Consider the following 17,703-nt stretch of genomic DNA (forward strand, 5'->3'; position numbering starts at 1 on the left):
GGGGAAATGGTGATCGGGTCGGAGGGTCGGAGAGACACAAGTGCAGAGCGGGACCGCGGGCGGGCAGGGCGGAGGCGTCGGGGGGTCATGCAGAGGGGCAGACGGGGGAGGCAGGCGAGATCCAGGGTGCGGCACAGGAGCAGAGGCGCAGCGTCACCCACGGCCAGTTGCGTTGCCCTGTGCTCAGCAACGCACACTAGCATCCACCCACTCGCCTCATCCACACTCACCCACCTCCCCCCTTACCCATCGATTACAGTCTACCCATCCTCACCATCTCACACAGCAAGAGGGTCACCACACAGCTACAATCTTCGACCGCCACACTAGCTCTATCGCATACCAGCACCCATCATGCGCTCGAAGTTCAAAGACGAGCACCCATTCGGTAAGTATCGTCACGCACACTCGATTAAAGTGGATGGCAACGCGTCACCGCCTCAGCCAGGAGCCGTGCTCCCCCCGCTACAAGCTCTTCGCAATACTTGCCTGTCTGCCTGGCTTCTCTGAGATGCTGAGAGGGTGGAAATGATGACTGTCGATCGCAAGCAAGCGGGGGAGACCCTAGGGTCCAGGTGGAGGCCGGCTCTCGTACAGATAGTGATTAGGGACTGACAACCTATCATGCCCCACCCTCTTTCCGCCCATACATCACTTCATACGAACGCATCTCACATCAACCCGACCTCGTCGCCGAATACACTTACCTGCCTCCTGTTTGCTGTTGGCCCATGCAGAGAAGCGAAAGGCCGAAGCCGAGAGAATCCGAGTGAAGTACCCGGACAGGATCCCCGTGAGTTAACAGAATGGCAGCGCTCTTGTGGTGGCACGGCAGAGGTGGACTCCCTGAGAGGAGAGCGGAGGTATGATCCGGGAGTCGAAGCGTCCTCGTGCCAGTCGATCCGCTACCTTGACGCCTGCAAATATGATCAGTGCGCTGACGCCTTCCGGCCCTATCTTATCCCCTTGTTGTTCTCCTCAGGTGATTTGTGAGAAGGCAGACAGGACAGACATCCCAACTATCGACAAGAAGAAGTATCTGGTACCTTCGGTGAGTAAGCCCGCGAGGGTGATTGCTGCAGCGCTACTGCAGACGGCGTTGCTAATCTCCCGATCTCCGCTTCTACATCAGGACCTCACCGTTGGTCAATTCGTCTACGTCATTCGCAAGAGGATCAAGCTATCGCCAGAGAAGGCCATTTTCATATTTGTAGACGAGGTGTTGCCGGCGACTGCCGCTCTGATGAGTGCCATCTACGAGGAGCACAAGGACGAGGATGGTTTCCTCTACGTCAGCTACTCTGGAGAGAACACTTTCGGTATCGAGAGCGCATAGAGGTTTGAAGCAAGAGGTCCAAGATGACCCAGTAGGTGGTTCCAACCACTCAGCCCTCATCTGTGTTCGGCCAGGACGCCAACGACCTGTACAGATTCATCGCAAGTGCTACCTCTCACGTCTAGTCGCAAGCGTGGGAGGGCTGGCTACTGCTCTGTTATTGGCCTCTCTCTCTCGCCACTCTCCTGTTGCGAACTTCGCTTCTTTGTCCCTGCTGTCTCGACCAGAATCTCAGCGCCTCGTTCGTGTGACTTTGTTGCTATGCTCGACAGACCCATGTAAGACTATATACTCTACCTCGCCTGGCCTCGCTCTTGTGCCTCATCTTGCCTCGTGCTCAGCTTCCATCCAATATTTCTTGCCACTGAAAGCAAAGGGGCATCTTGTGTCTGAGGAGGGAAGCAAATGTGGACCTTGTGTGCCTCCATTGCCTACGTCTGCGGGTCATGAGGAGCAACGCGCCTATCTCGCAGGCGTGATTGGTTGCGCGAGGCGCTCCTGCATCAGCTGCGACACGCCGCCCCCTCTGGGATTTTTTGCGGCGGCGGACAGAGACACCAAAGGAGGAAAGGCAGGCGGGCAGCAAAGGGCAGGCCAGACGACGCAGACAGGCAGGCAGGCAGGCAGGCAGCACGCGAGCAGCCAATCTCCACGCAGACGACGGCTGCCTCTCGCTCATCCCGAGGGGATATACTGACCTCGCACACGAAGAGTAGACGATCCTCCTACCATCTGCCACCCCCTGTCCCTTGTCAATCGCCCGGTTATCATCATCTCAGCATCGCAGTCCACACCCTCTTCACCTCTTTGCCTCAATGATTCTCTAATTCCATCTCCCTTCGTCTCAAGCGAAGCGGGAGCAGAAATCGCAGCAGCTCGTACATCCAGGAGCGAGCAAAAAGGAGAGGACTCGCCGGATAGCAAGTAGGTTACATCAGAACGGACAGGCACGCAGGCAGTCCCATCGCAGACGCAAAGATTGTAGCTTCGACTCTCCAAAACCGAAGAGTGATCTGACCGGTTCGCCATGACGGGGGTTCAAGAGGACAGCCATGGTGAGTACGACGTCATTGCGGACCAAGTCACGTCTCAGAGGACGCAGCCTACTCACCGCCAGGCCCTCTCCACATGTCTCACGCAGTGAGCGAAGGAGCTCCCTCTGCTTCTGCTTCTTCCTCCCTGCCCTCGACAACGTCCACTACACTGGACTTCCACTCTGGTCAAGCAAGTCAGCATTCTTCCCAACCATCTGCATCATCCCATGAAGGATCCCCCAGCACCTCGCAAGTACTTCCTATCCGTCATCCCGCGCCTCTCAGGGCCGCCGACGTAGAAGCACAGCCGCCGACGCCCACTATCTCAGCTTCAAGCGGCAAGCATCATCACCATCAACGATCGCGATCGGTCAATCTCAGCCCTACCATTCCCGGAGCCCCTTTTGCGGGTAACATGGGCAGCTTCAGCTGGGAAAGCCCAGCTACGAGACAGAGGGCTGCGTCGCCGCTCCACAATACCACCTCTGCTGCCTCTAGAGCGACTCCCATGAGCCGACCGGCTTCGCACCCTGGCCCCGTACCAGTCGGAAGCAGCTCTGCTTCAAGCTCTAGCTCGTCCTCTTCTCACAGCGCAGATGCACCTTATTCAAGATCGCCAGAATCAAAGCGAAACTCCTTTTCGCCATCAAATCAACAGGTGATGGGGCCAGCAAGCTGGGACAGCCTGAACAGACGCAGCTCTTCACCAGCGAGAGGTTATGGCATTCCGCTTTCTCCCCGATTACAGGCTTTTGGCTCGAATCGAGGCAGGAGGCCTAGCTCAGGAGGTTCCGGAAGTGGCAGGGGCGGGAATGTAGCTGTCTCCAATCGCCCGTCCTCACCGGTCCCTCTGCCCTCGAGTCCCCGAGCTGGTCATCTACCGATACCAGCTGGGCCGGATCCTGAGCATCCCTTTGACTCGGTCTGGCCATCGGAAGGGGGGCATTCGCCCTTGGCCTCTCCTCGAGGCAGAGATGCTGCATCCAACTGGGCATCTGGAACGATGGGTGGTCCCAGCGACCGTTCCAACTCGCGTAGCCCCTCGAGACTGCCCAACGGGACCTTGGGAGGCAGACGATCCCCCTTTGACAGGCAGGCACGCTCCTCGGGCTCGTCCTCGTCAGGATCGCCCACGCAGTCCAAAGGAATACCATTTGGTCTAGAAGGACTTGTGCACCGCAGGAGTCTTTCAGGATCGGCCAGCCTCGGATCATCTCCAAGCTCATCGTCAAGCGCATCGCCGCCGGCTTTTGCGGGTCTGCTCTCCCACCCGCCACATAACCAGAGGGACGGTCCGTTCGATGCTGCTCAGCCTGCGCCAGCTCCGCCGCTCACTAGTCTCAAAGGTCAATCAGATGCTGCCGTCCTGCCATCTGAATTGAGCCCAATTTTCAAAGTAATCAGCCCTTCCAAGTCTACCTCACAAGTGGACTCTCAAAATGCGCATGCGCAGGGAACGCCAACTGGCGAGGATCCGCCAGACTTAGATCAGGACTTTTCGGATGACAAGCAAGCACCGAGTCCTGTCAGGCGGCCGTCGAGCGACTATGATAGCAGCGGTTCTTCTGCCCCGATCTTCCGCACTTCATCGCCCTTCCTACCGCGCCCACAGACCCCAAAGACTGGAGCCTCGCCCTCATCGCCGGCCAACTTGGGCTCGGTCTCGCCTCCCAAGACCCGCTCGTTCATCGGTATGCCGCCGAGATCCGGCTACGATCTATCGGATGACCCGGATGATGTTGGTTCCGAAGATGGAGCTAGTGTCTCGAGCGGCAAAGACTCAGCCAGCAATGCAGACGATGATGACGACAGGGATATGGAAGATACAGAAGCGGATATGGAGGGCCAGCGGGATGGGCATAGCGATGCGGAAGATGAAGCCTTCTCTGCTGATGAAGAGGATACTGCCTCCTGTGAGAAGAGGAGAGCGGCTGCCGCTGATCAGCTAGGCGGAGGGGAAGGTCATGATGGCGGCCACGGATCTACGGATCGGGACGGCAACCAGACCACACCAAGCTTTGCAGAGAGGCCTGCGATGCCACCCAAGCGGCCGAGCCTGTCCCGCTCTTCTGCTGTCCCGACTCCTCCAGAAAGCCCATCTATGGCGTCTGGAGGTATGATGCAATACTTTCGGGATCCGTCGGTCAAGTCCGAGGGTATGCCATGGGAAGGCAGCCACGATGCAAATCTGCAGTCTACTTCAGAAGCGGCTCAGGAGAGTCTTGGCGACATTGCAGCAGACGAAGTGGACCTGGCGCAACGAGACGGCAACGATGCTCTGCTAGATGGTGTGGACATCCACGGGAATGGCACTATGGGCGACATGTCCCAAGGAGCACCGACACCCGATCAGCCCAATGCCGATGCTGCTACAGCTGCTCTATCTGCAGAGATGGAGCAACCGGAGGAGAGTCTGAGTACCCTCGAGAGGATCTTCCTCTTTGCCAAGAGCGAGATGACATACCATCGCGTCATCGTCTCCCGATCGCTTCCGGCCTGGATTCGCGAAGTAGAGCTCTCGGAAGCAGTAGAGTATGTCATCCCTCTTCTCAACGGTCTAGCAACCGATGAACCGGATGTCTGCACTGCCTTTGCCGCCGAGGTGCATCACGTCATGTGGTACTTCTACCGCAACTGCCCTCTGGCTGAACTAGAAAGCCAAGATGCTGCTGCGGATATGATTGGAGCAGACGAGTCAGGATCCAGGGAGATGGCCATCAGGCCGCGTATACCAGTCGGCATCTTTACTCCTCTTCTATGCGCTCTACTCCTCAACCAGAACTCCGTCGTCGCGAGCACGGCGCAAAGCTCCGTCGTCAGCTTCTTCCAATTGCTCCACGCTCGGGAGAGCAGTGGAGAAGGCGTAGATGCAGAGACGTCGGCCGATGACATTGTCGTACCTCATGCAGAGGGTCGAGATGGAGAACCGGTAGCGTACGATAACTACAGCTTCGGGCCGAAGTCGAAAGAGACGATCATTGATGAGCTGCTCGAACATGTTGCCTTGGCCATGGGCAAGTCACACAGTGGCCATGAGGAGCAGCTTTCCGAGCCACAGCAGCCTGGCGGCGAAAATGGTGGCGAAAGCCATGCGGGGACCTCTGATGCCGCAGGTGCCAACACTGCAGATGGAGCGTCCTCCTCCCCTATTCCTTTCAAGGTCAACGCGGCCGAGGAAGGCGACTCTTCCTGGGATGCAGAGATGCAAGATGAGTCTCAGGCTGCCGACGACTGGCGCAAAGGCGGCTCCCCCTTCGACAGCTCCTCGCCGATGTTCAGCGCCTACGGAAAAGTTGACGTTGACGAAGAGGCAGCTGTGGGCAGAATGGCTTCCGTCAGTCTGTTAGGAGCTCTCAGTGCCGAAGACGCTGTTTCTGCGGAAATTGTCATCACGCGCTTCGTGGATGAAATCGTCAGCTTCAAAGATGACCCGGCATTCTACGTTCGCAAGGAGGCGGCGGTCGCGCTTGGTCCTTTGAGCAGATATCTGAGCGACGAGGACGTCGAGCGACGCTTGCTGCCTGCGTTTGATATATTCTGCGAGGACAAGATCTGGCACGTCAGACAAGCCGCTTGCTCTTCCCTGCCGGCCATCTTCAAGAAGATCACTGGGGACCTTCGACGACGACGTGTGGTCGCATTGCTCCGAGCGTTTTCCAATGACGTCTCGAGGAACGTCAGGACAGCTGCACTAGAGGTCATCGGCGAGGCCATCTACCTCTTTCACGGAGAGGAAGAGGGCGTGCCAGAAGAATTGGTCCGCTTCTTCCTCAATGAGCCATTCGACGGCCCGCACAGTAGCGAGGATCATGCGACTACAGAAGGCCACGGAGAGGAGCGTTCGCCCTCTCCTGGCAGTGGCAGCTTCCTCTTTGCCGACTTTGGCTTTGCTGCCGCCCTCAATGGCAACAACAACGGCACAATGCATTCGCGCAAGGACTCCCACTGGGGCTCAAACTTCATGGGCATCCAAGGCGGCGATCCAGAGCGACCGCTGATCATGGCTTACAACTTCCCTGCAGTCGTCCTCACTCTCGGCGGAGCAGCTTGGCCTCGTCTTCGTCAAGCCCATGGCGATCTCTGTGCAGACCCTTCTTCGAAGGTGAGGCAGTGTCTTGGAGCTTCACTGCACGAGCTTGGCAAGCTGATCGGAGCCGAGGGTACCGAGAATGACCTCCTTCCGGTTCTCCACCGCTACCTGACTACCGAGGAGGATCCAGACGTCAAAGCGTCTGCGCTTGAGAATACCCACGTCATCCTGGCCCATCTTCCCAGGGACACTGCGATTCGTCATCTGAGCGCACTCCGCGACATGTGGTCCACTAGCTTTGCTTATGACTGGAGGCTGCGAGAGGGCCTGGCGCTGCAAGTACCCATGCTGGCTGATCACTTTGTCCTCGAGGACGAAGAAGGCAGTCTCATGTCCATCATGCAAGTCGCTCTCTCCGACCCAGTCAGCGCCGTCCGCGATGCAGGCGTCAAGGCGGTCCCTTCGCTGTACAAGAACTTTGCAGAGCACGATCAGACTATAGCGGATGGTGTCCTGGGTATGCTAGCAGATATGGGCGAGTCGTCCAGCTACCGAGAAAGAGTAGGCTTCCTCCTCGCTGCGCGTGCCCTGGTCGAGTCGCGCATCCAGCGCTCCTCCTTCCAGCTCATCGTCCTGCCACGACTCATCTCTCTTGGCTCAGACCCCGTAGTGGATGTGCGCATGGCTCTAACTCGTGCAGTACACCTGATGTGCACCCTAGACGAGCTCTACGCTTCAGAGCAAAGTCGCTCTCCCGAACTCGTTGAGCTGCTCAGAAAGCTAGTCACCGACTCGAGCACCCTGGTGCGTGACACGATTGTGGATCTCTTCGACTCGGAAGATCCTATTCGGAACGCTGAACCGCAAGCGGGCATGCAAGGCAGACGTGAGCTCATTTTGGGACCTGCAGAGGGTGGGCCTCATCGACCTGAGCCGGCTGTCTCCATGTGGGAGCAAGAGGGGGGCAATGCGCAGCAGAGCTCGGGCGGTCCCTTCTCCATGGACGAAGATGAGCACGACGACGAGCAGAGGGAAGGCATGGTGAACGGCCTTGTGCGTCTGTCAAACACCGACGACGAAGACAATGGCGACGATGCGGACGTCGTCCACATGAGTGAGCACGATATCGACTCGGATCAGGAAATGGTCAACATCGAAGCCGATTCCTCCATGTTCGATGACGACGACGATGAAGACGACGATGGTCCTTTCGGCATGCAACACGCGCAGCACCACCCTTACGAAGGCTTTGGGCCTGCGCATGGACAACAGGAGCGAGCGGAAGGCTCAAATGAGGACACGGGAGCGGACGACAGTTATGGCAGTCAGGAAGAGGCGCCGCATCATCTGCTGAGTGTAGGGGGAGGTAGTCCCAGTCCCTCGTATGCCGCTGCCGTTGCTCAAGGCGGTTCGGGGTCTACACCCCTCGGTCTGAGCATGAATGGCTACGCAGAAGGCATGGATCCCGAAGCCTACTCGCTCACCTCTCCCGAGAGGACCAGGACAGGCGGCTCAGGCCCCGCAGCGGAGCAGGGTGGAGTGGCGTCCTCGTTCGGCAGCAGCGTCTCGACCAATAGCGGATCGCCTCAGAGCAACCGTACTAGCGGCTCCTCTTCGGATCCCACCTCGTCGTCGTCGGACGGATCGGACGATCTGGTCAATGAGCGCAATGCTTCGAGCAAGCCCGTCGATCCTTTCCTTTCCTTTGTCAGTGGTGCCCTTGGACCTCCTTCCACGCTCAAGCAGTCGCAGGTGCAGGCGCAGGAAAAGAGGAACGGCGACAGTATTGGAGGAGATGCGGAAGAGGAGAGTGTGAATGTAGCAGCAGGTGGAGACGAGGAGGAGACGTCGCAGTGAAGGGTTGGGGTAGTGCAAGAGCGTAGCGTACTGTAGTCTAGTCCTTCTTAGTCTTTTGCCACAGCGAGGCGTTGAAACTTGCACAGAATCTGAGAGAGAGAGTCTTGCCTGAGCGCTTGTCGTGGCCATGATAACAAAGGGCAAGTCTGCTGTATTGGACCTGGACGAACTCACATTTACGTCCTCGCCTCAGGTCTCTCGCCACGCAGTAGGCCACCGCGTCACGCTCCTCGTGAGCGGAATGGCGAGCTCGACTGGGCGAAGTGGCTCCTCCACTTGGAATCTCCGAAATCTCCGGAATGGCTCTCAGGCATTGACCATCCTCCTCCCTCCCTCCTTGTCCAGATAGTATACAGCACACCTTTTCCCCAGACTGAAGACAATACAAAGATGGCTCTTCCACCTTCTCTCAAACCTCTCGCAATCGGAGACACATTTGCTCCTCACACCCTCGAGCTCTACGTAGACTACCTCTGCCCTTTTTCCGCTAAACAGCTCATTGGCGCCCACCATCATCTTCTGCCTCTCATCTTTGGAGAGGAAGCTCCTTACAAGGGACAAGTCAGGATCGTTGTCAGACCCTACCCACAACCTTGGCATGGCACCTCGACGCTACTCAATGAGGCGGCTTTGGCTAGCGCAAAGATTGCGAGGAAGGAGCAGGAGCTGATTGCGGATCCTAAAACGAGTGAGTAGCGCACCCAAGCAAGGCTTTTCCAGAGAGGCAGACAGCTGATGTCCAGCGCTATCTTCTACCAGACTCCTTCTGGATCTTCTCCCAGACGCTCATGGCCAAGCAAGAAGCCTACTTTGACGAAAAGTCCCGCACGCGTAATCCAGACCAAATTCGCGCCGAGCTGGCGAATATGGCTATTGAAGTCCTCGGAGAAGCTCCGAAGAAGTCTCGCTCTACCCCACTCGTGAACCTGCCTCCCGGACAACCTCTGGGAGGAACGGTGAGGAATTTGTTGAAGGTGGGAGAAGGAAATGCGGGAAGTGCAGTCATTCCGGATCTGAAGTATTGTGTCAAGTTTGGGAGACAAAACTCGATTCATGTGACGCCTACTGCTGGTGAGTTCTGGCAATTAGGGACAATAGACCAGAGACAGATCTGAGCAATGACTGACGTCCGCTTTTGCGCTTTCGCCCACTTAACCAGTCTGGAATGGACTGGTAGAGGGATCAGTTTCGAGCTCCTTCCAGGCCAAGGATTGGAAGGAGTTCCTCGAGAAGAATGTGGGTCCTCCGGCTTCGGCAGTAGCCGCACCTACGACAAGCAACGGGCAATGACTGAGTTCTCCGAGTTCGTCAACTGGGGGATCTCCGGCGTCGAGATCACGGGCTAGATACTAGCTGAGCTCCTATTGGAGCACTCGGGTAGGCGCGTTGGCCACGTTGTGATGTTTGCGTACGCCGTGCTCTCCTCCCTCTCGTCTTCCCTTCTTATCCTTGAGAATCTTGTAGAAAGACCTACATACCCGATCCGTGCTTCAGTACGGCCCCTCCTCACCTCGCCGTTGGCAATATCATACACGTCACCTCGCCCCATAGCGCAATGCCGCTTGAGGTACCACGGAGTACATGAGCAAGATGTCAATGTCACTGTAAAAGCTGATCCTCGACCAGTGCGCCTTTGCCTCGATCCTTTCACTCAGAGATCGCTCTCAATACGACCCCCTCACAGCAGTCTTCGCTTCCCCCACCCCTCCCATAGTTCTGGTACCGGAACGGAAGTGAGATCTTCGGCTCCGTGCGCGTGGCGGCTGTCCTGACAAATCGGAGCGAGAGGCGGGCAGCCCGCCCGCCGCCTCCCCAGGCAGCAGCAGAGGCTCATCTCCAGTTCGCCATCGCCATCGTCACCTCCCCTTCCCCGCAACACGCCCGCACCTCACCTCACCACCATACCCGGTCAACCCGTCGCCATGACCTCTGCAGCACGACGATCGCTTGCTACCAGCATGGGTGTGGGACTTGCAGCTAGCAGGAACAGTGAGTCCGCTCGGACGGGTAGAGGAAGAGGAGTGCCCTCTCGAAGCAGTGCTGACAATGCGTATCATATCTTCTTGTGCTTTGCCTTGCCCCAACCTTACTCTAGCACTGCGAGCCGCTCCTCTAGCCAGCTCCGTCCGTCTCCTCAGCACGAGCACCACCTCATCATACCCACGCATCGCATCCACCTCTGTCCTCCCATCGTCCGCACCTCGCCTCGAGCCAGTGCGATCTTTTGCTACGACGAGCAAGAATGAGCTTGCAGAGCCTGCTACGATGAGCGAGGTGGCCAACAGGGGATCGAATGCACTTAGCTTGCAGCAGCCAAAGAACGGAGCAGGTGAGTAAGTGAGAAAGGTAGAGCGAGGTCTTGGAAATGGGAGGGTGGGCAGAGAATATCGGAAGTGATGATGGGCGGACAGGGCAATGCTTGTGGCAAGGCGTCAAACGGTTGCCAGATGCAGCATAGTCCCATGCCTACGGTGTCGCACGAGGTGCACAGTACAGCTCCCTACCTAGGCCTCGAGGACCGCTGCTTTCTCTCTCTCGTGAGCTCGTGCGAGCATCAGCTCACCTCAATTTACCGCCCTTCTTTCCTCGCAGAGTACGTGCTCTCCACAATGGACAAGATTGTCAACTGGGCAAGGCAAGGTTCAATGTGGCCCATGACCTTCGGTCTGGCCTGCTGTGCCGTAGAGATGATGCACGTCGCTACTGCCCGTTACGATCAGGACCGACTGGGTGTCGTGTTCCGAGCCTCGCCCCGTCAGTCCGATGTGATGATCGTCGCCGGTACCCTCACCAACAAGATGGCTCCTGCCCTCAGGAAGGTGTATGACCAGATGCCTGAGCCCAGGTGGGTCATCTCGATGGGTTCGTGTGCCAACGGAGGAGGTTACTACCACTGTGAGTGTGCAGAGACGAATGGTGACTTGAGCCAGAAGTTCAGACGACTTACACCTCACGCCTGTCTGCTTTTGATCCACTACAGACTCGTACTCGGTGGTGCGAGGCTGTGACCGTATCGTGCCTGTTGACCTGTACGTCCCTGGCTGCCCACCCACAGCAGAGGCCCTGCTGTACGGTATGCTGCAACTGCAGAGGAAGATGCGAAGGAGCAGGAAGGGTGTCGTCTGGTACCGAAAGTAGACGAGTGGGCAGACACAGACACGCATATCCTCGACTCTCTCTTCGCCCTCTTGTCGCAATTACACTTTTTGCATTCTGACTGTATTCACTCTTGATCGTCTGGATATGGCATTGCATCGTCCCCTGCTCAGATCATCCTCCCCCTCTTGAGCACACCCGCAAACTCGTCGAGTCCAACTCCACCTTCGTACCCCTTCACCTCGGTCCCTTCGTCAACTGCCCCCGGACCCACTTTCGCCGTGACGGCATTGGCGGCGGCGAGCCGTTGCGCTTTTGCCCCTTCTCTAGTCATGTACTTTGAGGTGGCGGGTGCAAAGGACTGGCAGGCGAAGAGGAGCATTTCCTCCATCTGCAAATCGAAGATGAGAAGGAGCTGTGAGCTTCCCCTCTGAACTTTTCCTGAAGAGTGTGGATTGTGGAATGGAATGACTGCTTACTCACCTCCTTCTCGCTCATCTTGACACCAGTGACGATGGCTAAGCGCTGAATCTCGCGTAGACCAAGACGACCCTTCTCCCCTCCTCCCGCGCTCTGCTTACCAGAACCCACCCCTGCGCCTCCTTGGCGCTGCCGCCATCCAGCATCGATCTGATCGAGCTTGTCTGTAAAGAGGTGCCAGGCATCCTGGACCGCTTCTAGCTGCTCACCCGTCAGAGAAGTGCCCCCACCTCGTCCAACAGAGCCTCCTCCTTCCTCGTCCTCATCTTCTTCTTCGTCTGATGCATCGGTGTGAGAAGCAGAAGCGTCCGATGTAGAAGGTCGGGCTCGCTTTCGTCTTGTACCGCCCGTCTTGGAGGGTGTACTAGTGGCAGATTCACTCGTCTTGCTTGGGCGAATCCTGCCTCTGCCTCCTGCTTTAGGTTTCCGCTTGGCAGTGGCAGTGTCCGAGTCTGAGAGAGCTGCATCCGCATCGTCGAGGCCGTCGCTCTCGCCATCGTCTCTGTACACGTCCTCCTCATCCTCGTCGTCGCTGTCTACCTCTATTGCCATAGGACGACGAGCAGCTGCAGCAGCTGCACGTCGAGGTCTTCGAGTAGTCTCAGGGGTGGAGGAGCCTCCCTCATCGCTCGCGGTTGGTCTAGTCGGTCGCTTCCGCCTCCGCCGCCTAGCATCGCTCTCCTGGTCCTCCTCCTGCTGGTCGAGCTCAGCCGCGCCTCCCTCGTCCATCAGAAGGACCTCACAGACCTGCTCAAACTTCTCCCGACTGACGATCATCTGTCTTGGCGCTCTTGCTCCTCTCTTCCTACCCTCATCCCCCAGGGAGGAAGACGAAGATGAAGCTATGCCAGCGGCGGGAGTATGAGCACCAGAGTAGTCTTCCTCGGCAGCATTGGCAAAGACGGAGAGGATGCCTTGGTCTTCTGTGGGTAAGCCGAGGAGGGCTAGGGCGTGCGGTACTTCCTCTAGCGCTAGGTGCGTTGGCTGGGCGTGAGCGCCCAAGCTCACGTCATCCTCGTCTTCTTTCTCTTCCTCATCGTCTACGATGAACTCCCCGCCGCCGCCGCTTGATCCTTGCTCTTGCTCGTCTTCATCTTCGACGATGAACCCACCGCCTCCGCCTCCGCCATCGGAGCTAGTGATTGAATGTCCTCCACTTGCGTCTGTTGAGCTACGCTTCTTTGGTCTCCGTTGTTGCTGTGGTAGTTCATCCTCGTCCGCGGATAAGGACACTTCCCTGCCGAGTATGCGCTGGTGAGCCTTCCATGCTTGTCTGAATGCTTGCTGCACCGATAAGCGCTTCTGGCGGACCATGATAGGCGGGAGCGCCGGATGAAGCGGACGAAGCGCTTTCTTGCTGACACGGGAAGAAGTGGTAGCCGACAACGGCGGGACGTCCGTCTGTGCGGGTACTCAGTGCCGGGTATTGCTTGGGTGTGATGGCCGTGGGAGCGTTGTGCGGACCTTGAACCTGCAGTCTTATCGATGTCGGCTCCTTCTAGAAGACTACCACGATGTGAGTCACAAAGCCTCGTCGTCGTTGTCTGATCTCGTCGCTGTACCGCTTGTCAAGTATTGAACATGAGCTTTCTGATGCTCTGTTCCGCCGGTCGGTCCTTCTGCTTGGGCGGCCGCGCCTCTCCCGTGGCGAGCCAGATCCCGCTGCTCGGCTAAGCCTCGGAGTTGCTCCGACGCCCCACCGGCCGCCGCTCCGACGGAGCACCACCAGATCGGCCAAGTGCGGCTAATCATATGCCTCTAGGAGGCTTGTTCGTACATGCAAAGCTCATTGTCGGAAAAGAGAAGAAAGAGTCCAGATGCTGACCTAGATGAGACACGCCGTCGCCGTTCTAAAATTACTACAGCATCTGAATCAAAGTCTCGAGGCTTCCGGGCCATCGATCACCGGCTTTTGTCTTGCACTCTCCTACAGACCAACTACTCAGGGAATGCTGTGGGGAAACAAGGAGGACGGCCCTCTTTCGCAGATGTGCAGGCAATTTTGCCAAAATATGCTAGCTCAGCCACATGAACATCTAGATGGCGGCCCGACAATCTTGAGTGGAGAGGCTTGAGCGACGCCCGTGTCCTGTACTTTCCGCCAGCGCAGGGGTCTTACCCAAGTCTAGCATCAAGGAACAAAGTATGCACCATGCTCTCAGGTAGTAGAGATGAACACGGTCCTCGTTCAATCTGCATCAATTCGTGTGCGAAACCAACTTGTGGCACAGACCGACGCAAGTAGCGCTTGGATCGCCCGACGAGACATCGTCTTGGGAGGGTATAAGAAGAAGTGCAAGGTGGGCACCGGCACCTCATGCGTCTACTTCTCCTGCTCGTAAAGGCATCCTCTTCACCTCCCACCCTGACCCTCACCTTTGACTCCCCCCTCAATCTCATTGCTTTTCCCAGCTATCATGATCTCTGCCTGGGCTCGCGCCCTTGTCGGCGCCGGTGTTGCTACCCTTCTCATGGCCCTCTCGACGTCGACACTCTCAGCAAATGCTTCCCCCGTCCTCCTGACTCGCCTTGGGAGCGTGCAAGAAGTTCCCATCGACCTCGAAGCTCGAGCAAGCCCGGCCTGTGCCGAGTACGTGGTGATCGCTACGAGGGGAACATTTGAGGCGCAGGGTCCCACCCCTGCCCTCTCTGGTATGACCAACTACACACTTGGCAATATTACCGGCGGCATCGCTTATCAGACCGTCTACCCTGCAGGCGACTGGACCCACCAGCTAGGTGCCGACGACATTGTTCGCAGGATTGAGCAAGGTTTGACAGACTGTCCTGCGCAGAAGTATGTGCTGCTGGGCTACAGTCAGGGCGCTACTGCGACGGCCATTGCTCTGTATAATTACACTGATATCAACAGTGCTGGTTACAAGGCCATTGCCGCCGTCGTCGTCGTAGGCAATCCAGCGAAGCGGGCTAATAGGATCTCAAATGTAGACCAAGTCGGCGGCTCTTGGACTAATGGCACAAATGGCGTCTACATCAAGCTGGTGCCAACGATTCCTGATGTCTGGTACAGCACCAAGACGCTCGATGTATGCTGGGCGGTGAGTCTTTCTAGGGCTAGCAGCTGCCTGTATCGGCTACGCCATTGTGGAAGAAGTCCTATCTGCTGACATTGACTCTACGTTCCAACTTCGCTTGACAATCACACAGGATGACCTGGTTTGCAATGGCCTGAACTTCTTCTCAGTGATCAACCTAATGATCAATCACTTGCTGTACAAAGTGGCCAGCGTGCAGAACTTGGGAGCCGCTCATATTATTAAGCAGCTGAAGATTGCCTTGGCATGAGCGGGACAGTAGAAACGACGCACTCTCTACCTGTAGTCAGCCTTTCGATTGCTTTCACTCTACCCTACTGTTTCATGTCTCTAGTTGTCTACAGCCGGACGTCCGTCATCTGCTCCTTGCCAGACTTGCTTTGATGCCGCCGAATGCTTCGAAACTGCTGACTGCCTCTGCAACACGGATGCTGCAAATCGCGCTGCTCGCCCAACCTTTCTCAATTGTGCGTCTGTCTGTACCACTAGTGGTCGCTGCAGATCGCTCAATCCCCCTCCTCTCCTCCCCGCTGCCTAGACCACCTCCCAGCCACGACTTCTCCCGCCTGCAGCCAGTGAGGCGCGTTCAAGCCACCGGCGCCCAAGTCTAGCACCACCTGAATTTTGCTCCGATGCACGAATGAGGCCGCTCCAACGGAGCAAACACACACGCCTAGCAAAGAACAGCCGCCGAAGGATCCGGGAACGTACATGATGACGAGTTCTTCCCCATGTACCGAACAAGGAGAAGAGTGTATTCCAGCACCAGCCCCTGAGCTTTGCCCATACCCCGCCGCCGCCGGAGGAAGGGGAAGAGGGGTTGGCTCGTCTGCAAGTGATGCATGGACTCTGGATCTCCGCGGAGGGATGACGCCCCACCAGGCCGAGAGTGGCAGAAGCATGTCAGTGCAAGACATGATGTCTTAGCTGTACCTCGAGGAGAATTCAATGGAAGCAGGCTAGTACATGGGGTTTGGACACGAGGGAGGAAACGTGACCTATCCTCTGGGGCTGGGCAAACCATGATGCAGTAGCTCCGGGAGGACCGGAGCAGATGTAGTCTTGGAAGATACAAAAAGGAGCGCAATAGCCCCCTGGTGGGGATCCGACTTCCTTCATCATACAAACAAATCCCTCACCTAGTACACCTACAACTCGTCCTTCCGCCTCTCTCCCACCTACTCCTCTTCGTCCACCATGCTCTCCAACCTCACCCGTGCTCTGGCTGGCGCCGGTCTCGCATCCCTGTTGATGGCCCTGTCCATGTCGACACTGTCCGCCTCTGCCACTCCTGTCCTGACTCGCCTGCCAGTCGCCCTGGAAGAGGTTTCCGTCGACCTCGAGGCCCGAGCCGACCCCGCTTGTGCCAAGTACGTTCTCATCGCTACACGAGGAACCAATGAGCCTCAGGCTCCCACGGCCCAGCTCACCGGCATGTCCAACTACACCTTGGGTAACATCACCGGTGGTATCGCCTACCAGACCGTCTACCCCGCCGGGGACAACACCCAGCAGATTGGTGCCGACGATATTGTTCGCCGAATCGAGCAGGGACTGACCGACTGCCCTAGCCAGAAGTATGTCCTTCTCGGCTACAGTCAAGGTGCCACTGCTACCACTCTCGCCCTTACCAACTACACCAACACCGCTTCTGCTGGTTACAAGGCCATTGCTGGTGTGCTCCTCATTGGAAACCCTGCCAAGCTGTCTTACAAGATTTCCAATGTGGACCAATTGGGCGGCTCCCTCACCAACAGTACCAATGGCGTTTACTCCACTTCGCAACAGCCCATCCCTTCTGCCTGGTACAGCAGCAAGACCCTTGACATCTGCTACGTCGTGAGTAAGCCAAGCCGAGCCGAGCCTCGCCCAATACTCCACCCACGAGCACTTGCTGACTTTGTTCATCCCCCCTGCTCCCTTCCGCAATCTGATAGGACGATCTCGTGTGCAATGGCCTGAACTTCTGGTCCATCATCAATGCATTTGCCAACCACCAAAAGTACTACCAGGCCAGTGTACAGAACATTGGAGCTGCCCACCTCATCAAGCAGCTCAAGGCCGCCCTTGCATAAACGCAAAATTGAAATGGTCCGCACCATGCGTTCACCCTCTCCCATCCCCCTTCGGTCTTGACTTGGGCAGCCGAGTCCTTCCTCTCCGCTTTCGCATTCGCACCTTTTGGTTCCTTATATATTCTTCATCTAGACACGGCGCAGAAATATCCATCAATGCATTCGTTATTTCCAAATTCTACGATCACTGAAGCGTCACTTTTGCAACACCCTTCGTCCTCTACACGTGTGAGCGTTCATGTTCGTGTGATTTCGCTGGCCGCCGGCGTGTTGATCAGCTATGTATAGCGCAGCCTATGCTGAGACATCGGACTGCTTCGTCGAATCTCTTGGACAGGGAAGTACTGGGAGACAGTCACACCATGATGTACACGACTGTAGTGTCTGGATTGTCCTCAGTCTGCTGCTTATGTACTCCGTGAACACATACCTCAGACTGTCACCTTGATAAAGTGTTACTAGTTGCGACCGACTGGGGGCGAGATCTTCTCAATGGTCTTTCAAAGTTCGAGATCAAAGATTGACCGCTGATCTGTAAGTCCCTAGGAGTCCAAGGCGGCAAAGGGCCGAATGTCCTGCCAGGTCGTCTTCTTCGCGCCGACTCGGGCGTTTATGCCCGACACTTTACGCATGACGCTCACTCTTACTGTACGCAGGTCGACCGCCCGACTTCCAGAACGGGCGAAGGAGTAGGCGGCAGTGGGCTCCGCGATGGAGGCGCCCGTGATCTGACACTGGT

At 57.0% G+C, this 17,703-nt stretch overlaps 7 protein-coding genes across 7 annotated transcripts; 6 read left to right on the forward strand and 1 right to left on the reverse strand.

The window, feature by feature from the left end:
- The first annotated feature begins 268 nt into the window (after positions 1-268).
- On the forward strand, positions 269-1,637 carry BCV69DRAFT_285562 (symbiosis-related protein). Its single transcript, XM_025493433.1, has 4 exons — positions 269-388; positions 738-793; positions 983-1,051; positions 1,133-1,637. The coding sequence occupies exons 1-4, from the start codon at positions 355-357 to the stop codon at positions 1,334-1,336; spliced, it is 363 nt and encodes a 120-aa protein (XP_025345126.1). The 5' UTR covers positions 269-354; the 3' UTR covers positions 1,337-1,637.
- Positions 1,638-2,023: 386 nt separating this feature from the next.
- BCV69DRAFT_285564 (ARM repeat-containing protein) lies at positions 2,024-8,360 on the forward strand. The gene is made up of 2 exons (XM_025493434.1): positions 2,024-2,391; positions 2,478-8,360. Exons 1-2 carry the CDS (start codon positions 2,364-2,366, stop codon positions 8,255-8,257), a joined length of 5,808 nt encoding a protein of 1,935 aa, XP_025345127.1. The 5' UTR covers positions 2,024-2,363; the 3' UTR covers positions 8,258-8,360.
- Positions 8,361-8,635: 275 nt separating this feature from the next.
- Positions 8,636-9,868, forward strand: BCV69DRAFT_264221 (hypothetical protein). Its single transcript, XM_025490748.1, has 3 exons — positions 8,636-8,945; positions 9,017-9,328; positions 9,417-9,868. The coding sequence occupies exons 1-3, from the start codon at positions 8,648-8,650 to the stop codon at positions 9,545-9,547; spliced, it is 741 nt and encodes a 246-aa protein (XP_025345128.1). The 5' UTR covers positions 8,636-8,647; the 3' UTR covers positions 9,548-9,868.
- A 294-nt stretch (positions 9,869-10,162) lies between these two features.
- On the forward strand, positions 10,163-11,329 carry BCV69DRAFT_285566 (NADH-quinone oxidoreductase). Its single transcript, XM_025493435.1, has one exon. It carries the CDS (start codon positions 10,657-10,659, stop codon positions 11,263-11,265), a length of 609 nt encoding a protein of 202 aa, XP_025345129.1. The 5' UTR covers positions 10,163-10,656; the 3' UTR covers positions 11,266-11,329.
- A 117-nt stretch (positions 11,330-11,446) lies between these two features.
- BCV69DRAFT_285567 (hypothetical protein) lies at positions 11,447-13,378 on the reverse strand (the record flags this gene model as incomplete). The annotated part of the gene is made up of 2 exons (XM_025493436.1): positions 11,837-13,378; positions 11,447-11,744 (listed from the first exon to the last, which is right to left on the reverse strand). Coding segments are annotated over exons 1-2 (1,528 nt in total), but the record flags the coding sequence as incomplete, so codon positions are not given.
- An 872-nt stretch (positions 13,379-14,250) lies between these two features.
- On the forward strand, positions 14,251-15,139 carry BCV69DRAFT_301711 (alpha/beta-hydrolase; the record flags this gene model as incomplete). The annotated part of the gene is made up of 2 exons (XM_025494586.1): positions 14,251-14,892; positions 15,002-15,139. 2 exons carry the CDS (start codon positions 14,251-14,253, stop codon positions 15,137-15,139), a joined length of 780 nt encoding a protein of 259 aa, XP_025345131.1.
- A 1,013-nt stretch (positions 15,140-16,152) lies between these two features.
- Positions 16,153-16,964, forward strand: BCV69DRAFT_253617 (alpha/beta-hydrolase; the record flags this gene model as incomplete). The annotated part of the gene is made up of 2 exons (XM_025490528.1): positions 16,153-16,728; positions 16,827-16,964. The coding sequence occupies 2 exons, from the start codon at positions 16,153-16,155 to the stop codon at positions 16,962-16,964; spliced, it is 714 nt and encodes a 237-aa protein (XP_025345132.1).
- Positions 16,965-17,703: the final 739 nt, after the last annotated feature.

Source organism: Pseudomicrostroma glucosiphilum (genome assembly GCF_003144135.1).
Source record: "Pseudomicrostroma glucosiphilum strain MCA 4718 unplaced genomic scaffold BCV69scaffold_19, whole genome shotgun sequence".
NCBI classification, from domain to species: domain Eukaryota; kingdom Fungi; phylum Basidiomycota; class Exobasidiomycetes; order Microstromatales; family Microstromataceae; genus Microstroma; species Microstroma glucosiphilum.

Coding starts and splice junctions, on each gene's coding strand:
- BCV69DRAFT_285564 (XM_025493434.1), top strand. CDS start 2,364: ATGACGGGGGTTCAAGAGGACAGCCATG. Junction 2,392..2,477: donor GGTTCAAGAGGACAGCCATG/GTGAGTACGACG, acceptor TGTCTCACGCAG/TGAGCGAAGGAGCTCCCTCT.
- BCV69DRAFT_264221 (XM_025490748.1), top strand. CDS start 8,648: ATGGCTCTTCCACCTTCTCTCAAACCTCTCGCAATCGGAGACACATTT. Junction 8,946..9,016: donor GATTGCGGATCCTAAAACGA/GTGAGTAGCGCA, acceptor ATCTTCTACCAG/ACTCCTTCTGGATCTTCTCC. Junction 9,329..9,416: donor TCATGTGACGCCTACTGCTG/GTGAGTTCTGGC, acceptor CCACTTAACCAG/TCTGGAATGGACTGGTAGAG.
- BCV69DRAFT_285566 (XM_025493435.1), top strand. CDS start 10,657: ATGGGCGGACAGGGCAATGCTTGTGGCAAGGCGTCAAACGGTTGCCAG.
- BCV69DRAFT_285562 (XM_025493433.1), top strand. CDS start 355: ATGCGCTCGAAGTTCAAAGACGAGCACCCATTCG. Junction 794..982: donor AGTACCCGGACAGGATCCCC/GTGAGTTAACAG, acceptor TGTTCTCCTCAG/GTGATTTGTGAGAAGGCAGA. Junction 1,052..1,132: donor AGAAGTATCTGGTACCTTCG/GTGAGTAAGCCC, acceptor CTTCTACATCAG/GACCTCACCGTTGGTCAATT.